Source organism: Corvus cornix, chromosome 9, assembly GCF_000738735.6.
Source record: "Corvus cornix cornix isolate S_Up_H32 chromosome 9, ASM73873v5, whole genome shotgun sequence".
NCBI classification, from domain to species: Eukaryota; Metazoa; Chordata; class Aves; order Passeriformes; family Corvidae; genus Corvus; species Corvus cornix.
In genome coordinates, this window is record NC_046339.1 from 4,375,924 (window position 1) to 4,388,183 (window position 12,260).

The 12,260-nt window shown below is 49.5% G+C and overlaps 1 protein-coding gene across 1 annotated transcript; it reads right to left on the minus strand.

Moving 5' to 3' along the window:
* Positions 1 to 262: 262 nt before the first annotated feature.
* Positions 263 to 9,002, minus strand: SLC2A2 (solute carrier family 2 member 2). Its single transcript, XM_010397391.4, has 11 exons — positions 8,844 to 9,002; positions 8,086 to 8,181; positions 7,312 to 7,568; positions 6,672 to 6,796; positions 5,818 to 5,933; positions 5,116 to 5,278; positions 4,500 to 4,687; positions 3,512 to 3,616; positions 1,279 to 1,380; positions 659 to 862; positions 263 to 454 (listed from the first exon to the last, which is right to left on the minus strand). The coding sequence occupies exons 1-11, from the start codon at positions 8,856 to 8,858 to the stop codon at positions 263 to 265; spliced, it is 1,563 nt and encodes a 520-aa protein (XP_010395693.2). The 5' UTR covers positions 8,859 to 9,002.
* Positions 9,003 to 12,260: the final 3,258 nt, after the last annotated feature.

The window sequence follows — 12,260 nt, forward strand, 5'->3', positions numbered from 1 at the left end:
ACGCACATGTAACATACTCCTCCAGTCCTTTCCCTGGCTCTTCCTGCAGCCCAGTTGTCCCAAGTGTCTTAGAGTAAAAGGCCAAGTTAGCACCTGTGGCTGGGAGGTGTGAACCACAGCAACCAGAAGAAATCCAATGGATGGGTCCTCCTGGTCTGCCAGCTGCAAGGTTTTTGTGAAATGAGACTTTTGCCCAACGTTCTTCTCATGGTTCCCGAAGGAGGTCCATGCCCAGTCCCTCCTTTCTGGGTGCGTGGGACGTCTATGCCTCCTCGCTGCGTCGCAGGTCTTGCAGCTCAGTCATGGCTTTGGCCGAGAGCTTCTTGCGGCGGAACGCGGCTGCGATCTCCTCAAAGGACTTTCCTTTCGTCTCCGGTACTTTGAAGTACGCAAACAGAAAGAAGACGAGGAGCAGACCCGCGAAGATCACAAACACGTATGGTCCGCATAGATCCTGCAGTGGGAAAGTGGGAACAGGGGAGACCACCATCAGCACCACAGGGATGGCTTCTCCCTCCTACTCGAAGTGGCTGCGGTGCCCAGCCAGTCTAGGGGATGGAAATCTGGGAGGCACATTCACATCCTGATGGGCTGCTTCGGGAGCCAAGCAGTGGGGTCATGCCAGTTGTTTATTTGTATGGTTTAAGGGATTTCTTACCGCTATATACTGGAAACACATTCCCACGATGAAGTTGCAGGCCCAGTTGCAGAAGCCAGCGACAGCAATGGCGGCAGGGCGTGGGCCTTGGCTGAACAGTTCAGCTACAATAAACCAGGGAATGGGCCCGGGCCCCACTTCGAAGAAGATGACGAAGAGGAAGATCGCAACCATGCTGACATAGCTCATCCAGGCAAACTGGCTCTGCAAGAGGTTGGTGTTAGAGTCTCAACACAACTCTCATTAATTATCACTAATTACCTTATGTAGGCTTCTTTTTCAGAAATTCCTTTCTATTCAGACAAAGGGGGACTGGACATGAATAATTAAGGTTTTAAACTCTTGTGCCAGGTGCTGGATGGGCATGTAGTACCAGCATTGCTGCCTGGAGGAGTTCACAGCCATCAGTTCAGCTGTTACTTTGAGCCCTCTCCTTGCCTGCGGCTCAGCAAAATGAGGCAGAAGAGCAGCCTTTAATAACCAGGGTGTTCAGCAAAGGAGGCCACTCCTTACTTGCTTTTTCATCTGAACAGGCGCTTGCACCAGTGGTTTGGACTGACTTTGATGGGATCTTCTCTTGTTTTCAAACCAAGGAGGAAAAAATGGAGAGAAATCCTTACCAGGAGCACAAGCCCAACTGTCATGGCCACAGCGCTGACTAACATGCCCATCAAACCAGCCAGGAACAGGGACCGCCTGCCTGCCTTCTCCACCAGAAGGACCTGTAGAAACACATGCAGCAGCTCAGTGTCCAGCACCACCACTCTTAGGATCAGGGCCATTAGCAATAACCAACCTGTTACCACTGCCACACTGCTCTTTTGCTCTTTTAGCTCCAGTGGTAGAGATTTATGGGCTGGTTTCCAAGTATCAGAAACTCTGCTTGCGGCTGCTGGGAAGCCAGACTGAGCAGTCACCCTGCCAAGGGCAAGGCAAAGGCACATACGCTCAGAGCCCATGTATTTCCAAGCTCTCAGGACTTCCCACCACTCCTACACGAGTTGCTGACTGTGGACTTTCTCTCTCTCTCCCTTTTCTTTTTTTCTTCCGGTAACTAAAAACTTACTAGGTCTGCATTAGTTCGAAATCAGCCTTCAAAATGTAGCATGACTCAGGCCACATCATGGGCCATTGCACCTTGCCTGTCTAGGGCAGGGATACTTGTGTAGCAGCTGCAGTCAGGATTTTTCCTCCAATCACTGCCAGACTCCTTTTGCTTCCCTGGTAGTCACAAGGCTTAGTTTTCTCCTTCTCAGCTCCTCTTGGTGGATTCCAGTCGTCTCACACAGCTTTTGACAGATACCTAAATCTGTACCAGACACCTCACCGGGTGGGAAGCTGTAGGTCCCTCCGAGGACAGTGCAGCTAGCCTGGCCTAACCATGCAGCAGCCTCTGAGGCTGCCTGCTCTTTTCCCTCTGCTTGAAAGGACACCTCTGGCCAGCAGCTCCACCTTTCCTGCCATTACAGCCATGATTTACACTTCCCAGAGACCGTCTCTTTTGCTGGAGGCAGTTCATGTGCTGACACGTGAAGTTGTAGAGGATGAATCTCTGCTCCCTTCTCCCCATGCCAAGGTCCACCCAGCTGTCAGTGCCTCTGTCTTTTGATTTGGGTCTGTCATTTATTGACAAAAGCAGGTAATTTTTAAGTGCTCATGGACAAAAGAAGCAAAGAGCAAATGCCCAAGGCTGCAAGTAACACAGCCCTGGGATGGGGACTGAACTGCAGGACACCCTCCATGCTGAAGAAAGGCTTCTTCCAGCTGCACATCTCTGTGCCTCATTTCACAATAAATATCACATTTTCTCCTCAGTATGGGGCCTGTGATGGACTTTAAAGCAGGTTCACTCCAAGACCTCCTATCTCATAGGTGCTGGGTTGGAAGGGACCTTAAAGATCATCCAATTTCAACCCCCCTGCTATGGGCAGGGACACCTTCCACAAGACCAGGTTGCTCCAAGCCCTGTCCAACCTGGCCTTAGACAATTCAGGGATGGAGCATCCACAACCTCTCTGAGAAACCTGTGCCAGTGCCTCACCACCTTCACAGACAAGAATTTCTTTCTAATATCTAATCAAAACCTGCTCTGTCAGTTTAAAATGATTCCTCCTTGTCCTAAATCTCTTGGAGCTGTGTATTTCTGTCTTGCAGCCAGTCCTGCATCATGTTGGTGAAAGTCCTTTATTCCCTAAATCTCTTGAGAGATAATAGGGAAATAGGCTTGGCATTTCCTGATCTTATATTAATGGCCACATCATAAAACTAATTGCCAGCTGATAGGAATTGTATTAATCCTCTCAGGAGAGAGACAAACAAAGGGAAGGTCTGTGGAAACAGAACCATCCTTTTATTGCTGCAGAGCCCTGCTGAGATAGGATGAGGATAGGTGCTGGATTACTTTTATTACTGTGGAACAGCCTTTGGGCATCACTCGTGCAGGTGCTGTGTACATACAGAAAACAGTTTGAAAGATAACAGGTAAGAGCAGACTGTGAGCTGGTGACTTCTCCATTGCAGCCCCCATCCCGTGCCTGCTCCCTGGGGGAATAGGACCTGCACAATTGCAATCCCAAGGGCAACTTTTATTTGGGGGGGAAATGCAGAGTTTTCAAAGCTTCCTTGAACACAGTGGTGCAGTTTCTACTGATGAGACATTTAGCAGTGCTGATTGATAGCAACATGCTCTATGTCAAGACTTGAATTTTCAAATGAAACTTGTCCAGGGAATGATTTTTCCCTGTAAGGTGTTCAGGGTCAGTCCTGCAACACTGCAAATCCCAGCTCTGGGATAAAATCATATTTCAAAACCACATTGTAGCTTCTGTCCAGCGGGCAGAAGTATTTACTTACAGAGATAACAGTGAAGACCGTGTTCACCACTCCAACACCGATGGTTGCATAAACTGGTTGTTCAACCCCAGCTCTCTCGAAAATGTTTGTGGAGTAGTAAAAGATCTATCAAAATACATCAAGATGAAGGATTAGGCAATAGGGCTGGTGAAACTTTTTGTTCTCATGAGGGAACAGTTGCGTTTGCTTGGCTGAGATGTGGTGTAATTTAATTATGAATAATTTTTCAACTTTTAACTGCTTGTTATAATAATTAAAGCTGAAAATTTCAAAGGAGCCTGAGGGAGTTAAAAATCCTGTTGAAATTCCCCTCTTGAGCTACTGCATTTGCACATCTGTTTTCTTCTATGTAGTCCATGTTTAATCTCAAAATCCAGATTGCCGGCACTGAGCACTGAAGACAAATATCTTAATATGACCAAGTTTTACATGAATTTTAAAATATTGTCATTGCAATGACTCCCATTTCTTCCTTCTCTCCAAGAATAAGATAATTCCTTTTGGGTGAAAGCTAAGGGCAGGAGGTAAACGGGTGGCTGACCCAGTGGCTGATGGATACATTGGGCATGGCCTGGAGCCAGCTGGGCTGGGCATCCCTGTGTGCTACTTAATGCTTCTGGGTGTCAAGTGGTGATGTCTGGTATTCCAGGAGGTGATGCAAAAGTTGTTTAGCTAAAAATGGCTACAAAACAGTGATTCTGGGGTGCGCATGATGTCATTTAAGAGAGCAAACTGCTGACAAACTCGGGTAGGTGGAGGGTCATGGGAGGGCTCAGCATGGGCCTGCTGTGCCAGCTGGTTTTGTGCTGGACTCCCTCCTACTCTTCTTCCCTCCTGCCCTCCCACAGCCAGCTTTGCAGGGACTGAGGAGCCCATTGCAGCCATGGGAAAGCCTTCTTTCATCCCTGCAGGACTTGGATTGAACCAGAGCTGCCTTTTCACGCTCAACATGGATTTCTTGAAAGACGAACATTTTGGGGAGACTCACCGCATTGATTCCTGAGAACTGCTGGGATATTTGCACCATCAGTGCCACGATGACAGCCTGCCTGTACTTGGAAGAGGTGAAAAGCTGTTTTATGGAGACTTTCTTCTCACTAGCAGCCTCTTGCTTTTCCTTTTCCATCTCTTCAATCTCTTTCATCGGATCACAGTTTCCTCGAAGCCTTTTCAAATCTTAGGGAAACAAAAGATTGAAATTTTATTTTCAGTGGTAGGTAAGGTGTAAGTAAGGACAAGAATTTCTTTAGGCAAAACTTAAGGTAAGCCAACCACATGGACAGCTGTGCCCTCTTGCTCTGAGGGTTCCTGTGGCACACCCAAGGTATCCAGGGTGGGTCTGCTTGGTCAGGGGAAGCAGCACATCAGCTTTGCAACAGCCCTGAGACATCACTCTCAAGCCTCATCCCTCAGCAGTGCTGCTTGGTCCCATGCAAACGTCTCCATAGTTTTTGATCCAGAGCTAGTTTGTACCTCAGCAGCTCAGAGCATGAGATGGAGCAACCACAGTCACATGGGAGTCCTCAGCTGGGCTTTTCCTTCTGTGTTTAATACTATGTACAGTATAAAAACCACTCTAGACAAGCCCAGAATATCTTTCTTACTTTTTTTAGCTTCCTCCACCTTCCCCAGTTTGATGTAAAGGTATCGGGGGCTCTCGGGGCACAGTAAGAGCAGGAAGAACTGCAGCAGGGCAGCCACGCCAGACAGACCAAGGAGCAGGGGCCACATCTCATCATTGCCCAGGAGAAAGTCTAGTCCAAGGACCTGGAATAATTGAGGCATATTTGAGTGGATCATTTTGCACTGTAAGAAAAGAAAGTGATTGACCACTATGGCATTTTGAAGTGACAAGCTGGAGGAAAACTAGAAGCAAATACCAGCTCTTTTTCTGGATGTGTTTGTTTTCTGTACATTTTTGTGCCCATCTGTTGTGTAGCTGGGACTTGTGCCATGGTGGGCAGTGCTGATGGGGACTTTGGGCTCCCTGCTTCCCTGAAGAAGCCATTTTTGAGAACCTGATTACCAGGGGTTGAATGCTCAGGATCCAGCCTGATGTTGATGAGATGCTGAGAAAACTTCCTCAGGAAGAGGAGAAATTGTTTGCAGAAGCATTTTTTATTTCTTGAGAAGTTGTCTTTGTTAAGACACCTCTTACCTAAGGCAGGGGTTTAACCCCATTAGAGCAGATTGTTTTGCACACTACTTCGGTTTTGGGGTAGAATGGTGAACAACACCCCATTATATCACTGGGTCTTCCTAATCTCTGAAATGCTCTCTCTGGATGTGTGTGTTTTCCTTCTTACCTGGCTGAAGAGGATACCTGTGACGATAGCGAGCTGGTGCAGCGTCCCCAGCGCTCCTCGAAGGGCCGTGGGAGAGACCTCGCTGACATACATGGGCACGAGTCCGGAGGAGAGCCCTGCACCGAGCACACACAGGCATCACCACTTCCAGACACAGCTCAGCAACCAGCAGAAACCACTTCACAAACAGGAAAGGAGGATGGAGCCTGTGTGCTGCACCCCACACCCCACCAAGCCCTTCACGCCTGGCTGGGACCCACCTGCACCTTGGACAGGTCAGAGCTCAAAACTGGGAAGCCTTTTTGCTTGAATACACCGAGCTTGAATCATAGCACAGAGCAGGGATTGTCTGCTGGGAGAAGTTACCACAGGGCAAGGAGCTTTCCTAAAACTTGCCTTGAAACCTCAGAGTGGAGTATTGTATTTGCATAGTAGTAACAGTGATAAAGAGCTGTTATTTCTAAGCTAATTCTAATGGAATGCCATATTATTTGCTGGCTACCGTAACCTCTCTGTGCACAGTGCTCCTGTGCTCTCTGTCTAGGGAACCTGTTAACCAGGCTGGCTAATGATGTCCTCTTACAGCAGCCACCAGCAAACCCCAGCCTTGAGATACAGAGCAACCTGCTCCCTTCTAGGATATGTAAAATGAACATGTGATGGAGCCAACCCAAATACTTCTGGGAAAGATCCTGGATCAAGAAGGGCAGACACGGGGAGAAGAGGGAAACTCCCATCTTTGAAACCCCTTCTGAACTAAAAAAAGGATTAAAAAATACAGGAAACTCTGAACTGCAGCCCTGGAGCCTGATGCCAAGGAGCTGCTTTCAGTGGCTGACCCAGCCTGGACTCACCACAGTACAGCCCCGTGACCGCTCTGCCGGAGATGATGAGGATGTGGGATGGCCCAAATTTTGCCAGCCCCATGAGGAGGTTCCCAGCAATGGAAACGACGTTCACCACCAGCATGGCTTTCACCCTGCAAGGCAGCAGCAGCACAGCTCCTCTGGCACCTCGTTCAGCCAAAGCAGCCTTTGCAACACACAAGAGGAGCTATGAAGTGATTTAATCATCACTATAGGGGAAAAACAATTATTGTAGGCACTGCAAAGTATGGGGCCAGGGTGCAATCAGAGTAGTTAAAATGATATTATAAATGATACTATACATCCTGTGCAAATGCCATTCAGATGTCCTCCTCTTCCTTTTGCCATGGAAAGAAAAGGGGGAATTCAGAAGTTAATCAAGGCTGCTCATCAGCTGCTGTCTGAAATGCTCAAGTTGCAATAAAATGTCTGATTTGTAACTGAGGATTTTAATTGGCCCAACCTCTGTGATGGTTGAAACAGTGTTTTGGAAGTTGGAGGGTTTTTTCCTAAACTGGGGAGAATAACACAAATTGTATTTCTACAGGGAGGAAATGGTTCTATGGGAAAAATCAATCAGAAGGGTTTGGGCTGTGGCACAGAGCCCCAGCACACACGAGCCTCTCACCTCCCGAGCCGGTCGCCGATCCAGCCCACAGTGAAGGAGGAAACCATGCCGCCGATGGCAAACACGGACACAGACAGGGACCAGTACATGGTGAGGATGTGTGGGGAGGTAGCGAGATCCTCACTGATGTCAGTCAGGGGTGGGAGTGTGCCCTCTGTTCCAGCCTGGAGGAACGTGCCATCCTCCCCAGAGGCATTGGTGGCATATCTGTCTGGGGAGATGATGCCCAGCACGCGCCCGTAGTGCGCTTCTATCACCTGTGGCAGGCAAAGATGAAAAACACCATCAGCTCAGATCTATAACCACCCCAAACCCTGTTTTGGATTTTTTTATGCCTCAGGAGAAACTTTTCCTTGCAGGCTCTGCAGGGGTAAAATCTCGGGGTTCACCCCAGTTCCACAACACCCAGACCCCAGTGGGGAGGGGCTGCCAGAGCATTCCCCCTCCCAGGGCTGGGCTGAGCTTGGTGTCCGGATTTGGCACTGCATTTGGTGGGGGGGGGGTGCAGTCCCTTGGCCTGGGTACAGGGACTGTGCTTCAGTGAAGACAGCTCCATTATGTGCAGAGACCCACTCCTTTTCCTGGGGAAGTGCCAGTGGACGGTCCTGGCTGTGTTCTCACCCCACTGCCTTGTCGTGGGGGCTTTGTTCTGTGGGAGAGACTGCCTTGGAAGGGACAGAGCTCTCCTGAGGGCTTCTGCAAGGCACAAACTGGCCCTGGCTGCCCTGAAGCCGTAGTTCCTTGGCCATGCAAAGCTTGAGGGGCTCAACTTACCTTCTGGGGGGCGTTAATGACCCCCAGGCTGTAGCCGTACTGGAAGAAGCCCAACACCGCGGTGAAGACCGAGAGGACCAATGTTCCCGTGAGGTGCTGGGGCAGGAAGCACAGAACAACCTCATCATATGGTCCTAGCAGTGCCCAAAAGTGGGGGAGGGCTGCATCCCATCCTTGTCCCAAGGGACCCTGCTGCCCAGCTGGCTGGGACAGTGGCATCCAGGGATGCTGCTGCAGCAGCACGGGTGGTTAGCTCTCCCCAAAGGAGAAGGAAAGCCCCTGGGGACAGGCAAGATCAGGCCCCCAGGGCAGAGAGGTGTTGCCCCACAATGACAGTCCAGCTCTCCCTGCTGCACTGCAACCATCCTGGCCCTGGAGCTCACAGGAGCCAGAGCTCTGCCTGGCACAGCAGTGCAAGAAGCAGCAGCAGTAGCAGTAAGTCATGCACCATCCCCACCCCTGGAGCATAACAGCTGGGAAAAAAACACCAAAAGGGTGTTTTTCAGCAGCACTGTTTCAAGCATTTTTTCTTCCCATCACAATTAAAGTTATTCAGTGAGCCAACGGAGCTCTTAAAAATAAAAAATAATCCCTTGGCCCTTTTCCCCTTTTGCCCCTGCGCACAGTTAATTAGTGGAGGGGATTTTTTTCTGGTTGGTGTTGGTTTTGCAAGGGATTGCTCAGTGCTGCACTCCTGCAGAAATTCTAATCATTTCACTAGAAAGCCTAGTGCAAAAATACCGACGAGCCATGATTACCTTCTCTGTCTGCATTTTCCTTTTCTCATCCACCTCGCAGCTCCTCCGCCCTCCTCCTGGGAACAGTCACTGTCCTGGGCTGCAGAGCGAGGTAGGGGCTTGGGCAGGGAGGGAAGGACAGCAGAGCTGGGATGGAGGCAGGAAAACAGGCTGGTGCTTGGAGAGATGGGACTATATCAGCTCTGGAGTTAATGAGAAACCCAAGTCTTCCACGCATTATTTGGCCACCACTCAGCTCAAAGCAGCCACCACCAATCCCCGTGTTTGGGACACACATGAAACAATGGGAGACCTGCAAAGACATAGAGTAGATCTGGAAAATTCAAATGATCCAGCTTGCAGGGCTGGTTTGGGGCTGTCCCTCAGCTGAACCATTGGAAACGTGACATACCAGGGGCTTGAGAACACAGTAGAGCCTGTTTTGAGATGCTCAACACCTTCCTCAGCTTCTGTGCTGGGTGTACATGTCGCATCACAAACCTCTTGCTGAATCAGGGAGAAGAAACCTCTCCAGCACATGTAGCAAAGCAGTGAGAAAATGACTGTTTTATTTAAATAGCACTTAGCACCTGCTTTAAAATATATTCATGTGTATATATCACATCCAGAGCCACATATAAACACAGATGTATACAAGGTCTCTCTGTGTGTCCATACACAGACACCTGCACACACAGAGCCCCCCAGCAGGCAGCTCTAATGCCAGTACACACCTATCAGAGGAGACAGCTGTGTGTGTATATGGACATAAAATGTAGCAAAATTACCCCGAATATTACAATAAAAGAGGCTTTCATTAAAAACCCCACAGTGGTGGAACAGTGAGCCTTTCAGCACTACCAGCTGATGGTTGCACTGTCAAATGTTGTGGATTCTGGGAAATACTGCCAATGCTGCCAAATACTACTGATGCTGCCAAATATTTTTGCCTTGGCTCACTTGGTTTTCATGAACTTTGCACATCTGCACAAGCTGGTCTGAGCTGGTCTCGCTCTGGCTTGGGCTTTGCTGTCCTTGACATGGTCAGAGAGAGGAGCTGCAGGGCTGGGGGGACAGTGGCATCCTTAGTGGTAGCAGACCGTGCCAAAATCTGAGTCAGCTGGGAAGGTGATTAATGCTGATTAAAGTCATTATCTTCCAGATCAGCCCCTGATGGGTCCGGCAGCCAAATCACAGCACTCATTGGAAAATGCTCTCAGTCAGCCAGGCTTCACATGGGCACAAAATGTACTTTCTACAGAGGAAGAGCAAGAGAAAAAACAACAAAGATGAGTGTAAGACCACTAATCTTTGCACTGGTCTCCAGTAAAGTAAAACTTTAACTGGAGGAGGAAAGTTCATTGCATTAAGCGGGCTTTGATTTCAGCCACAGCACCTGCATTCCCCTCTTGGGCTGGTGTAGCTGTGACAGGAAGGGCCCCAAGGATGAGCTTTTTAGTTTTCCCCAATATTTGTCCTTCCTGCTGAGATCTTTGCCAATGGTGTTTGTTTGCTCGCTGTGTGTGGATACCCAGGCATTTACAAGCAGTTTCTTTGCATTGCAGTTAAATACCTTCACAATGGGACTGGCAGGATTTGACAGTTACCAGGCTGCTCAAGCTTGAATCAGAAAACAAATGGGAGCCCTGACCCAAGACCCCAGACTGAAACCCTCGGGCACTGTGAAATCCTTGCCAGGACAGATGTCCCCCCCCATGGATTCCCATTCCAGGACCCCTCTGGGATCCCCATCCTGTTGCAGGTGCCTGGCCAAAAGAGGATGATGCTTTCCCTCCCTACTGTTCCCATCCTATTGGAGTTGGAGGGATCAAAGGCCACCAACATCCCACGAGCAGGGTGGCCTTTCCATGCCCTCCCCACTGCTGCTTAGAGCAGAACCTTCCTGTAATCTGGCTTCCTGGGGACGGGGTGTGGAGCAGCTGGAGCAGTGCTGGGGAGGCATGGGTGAACACCACTTACCTCCCCAGGAGCAGCCCTTCAACTTCCATGGAAACTTTGGATGCCAAAGGCAGGAAGCCCCACAGCCACACATATCCCTCGGCCAGGTATGGTGGCAAAAGGATGGAGCTATCCCAGACTTCTCCCATCCCTCCCTGGCCCCTCTCACCCTCCCTGCCAGGCAGGATGCTGTGTGCCAGTGCCAGGACTGCCTCACCTGTGTCTTTGAGCCCCTGGCTGGTGCCAGCTGGGCTGTCACATACTCCTCCACAGCCTGGCCCCAGGCAATTTAAGCACATATTGAACTCTCAGTGGCACTAACAGACTCCAGACCTTGTGTTTCTCTGAACAGGGGGCTGGATGTGGATGTGCTGATTAGCAGAGGCCAGCTTGAGGCTCATGGATGGAAAAGGTTGGTGTGTAAATCTTCCTGTCATGGCAATCACTTCCCAAAGGGGCTGACTGTTAGCTTGAAAAGCAGAAGCACAATGTTCCTACAGGACAGAGAATCAGACCTGGCTCCACCAGGATGAATGATCAGTCCATCAAATCTCTTGCCCATCTGACAGCCAGTTGTGGTCACAGTGCAGGGGGTGCAGAGAGTGGCACAGCACAGCCCAAAGCAACACTGACCCATTCCCCAGCTGGCCAGGCAGTGGTTAGGTGATTGGCAAACAACAGTGCCTGCATTATTGCTAATGCTTTATTTAAATAATAAAGTGCAAGAATTGTGCATAATGTTAGTTAGGCAGAATTGCCATGCTTACTGCCCACTCTATGTTGTGTGTAGTGTAATTGGTGTTGTTGATAATCTTACACTGTGTGATAGAAGCAATGGGCTGAAGTTTATGGCGGGGCTCTGCTTTTGAACAGCTGAACACGCTTGTCACCTCAGTGGAAGGAATTCAAAGATTCCAGAGGGGCTGTGAGGCTACCCCCAGGTGCTGGGGTAATTTGCACACCCATTTTACTGCCTCTGGGTCATTCAGAGACAGCTTTGATGTTAAAAAAAAAAACAAAGGAGAAGTATGCCATAAACCAAAACAAAGAAAAAAGGTAGATCTGGTCTGCAAGACTCTGGATCTCTAAGAGCAGGCTGATGTAGCACATCAGTGGCTGGCACAAAACCGAAATTACGTGTTCATTTCTCCTCTCTAAGCACATCAGCTGGGGCAGGCAGCAGTGCTGGGGCCACATGTGAGACAGCAGCTCAGGCTGATAAAACACATTTAGGAGAGAGAATTTGGCGCATTTACAGCACTGCTGTAAAGATACCAGAGGTTAATGAGCCCCTTCCCACCCCCAACTCTGGGTGGTGCAGTGTGTCCCAGAATAGAAAAACTGGGAGGCAAACCCAGCAAACCTCTCCTGCTGCAGGTCCCGACTGCACAGATGGAAGTGGCAGCACAGGGCAGGACACAGATGCTGCAGGGCTGTGACAGGCATCCTGTGCCAGGAACTGCATCCTTATTGCTGAGG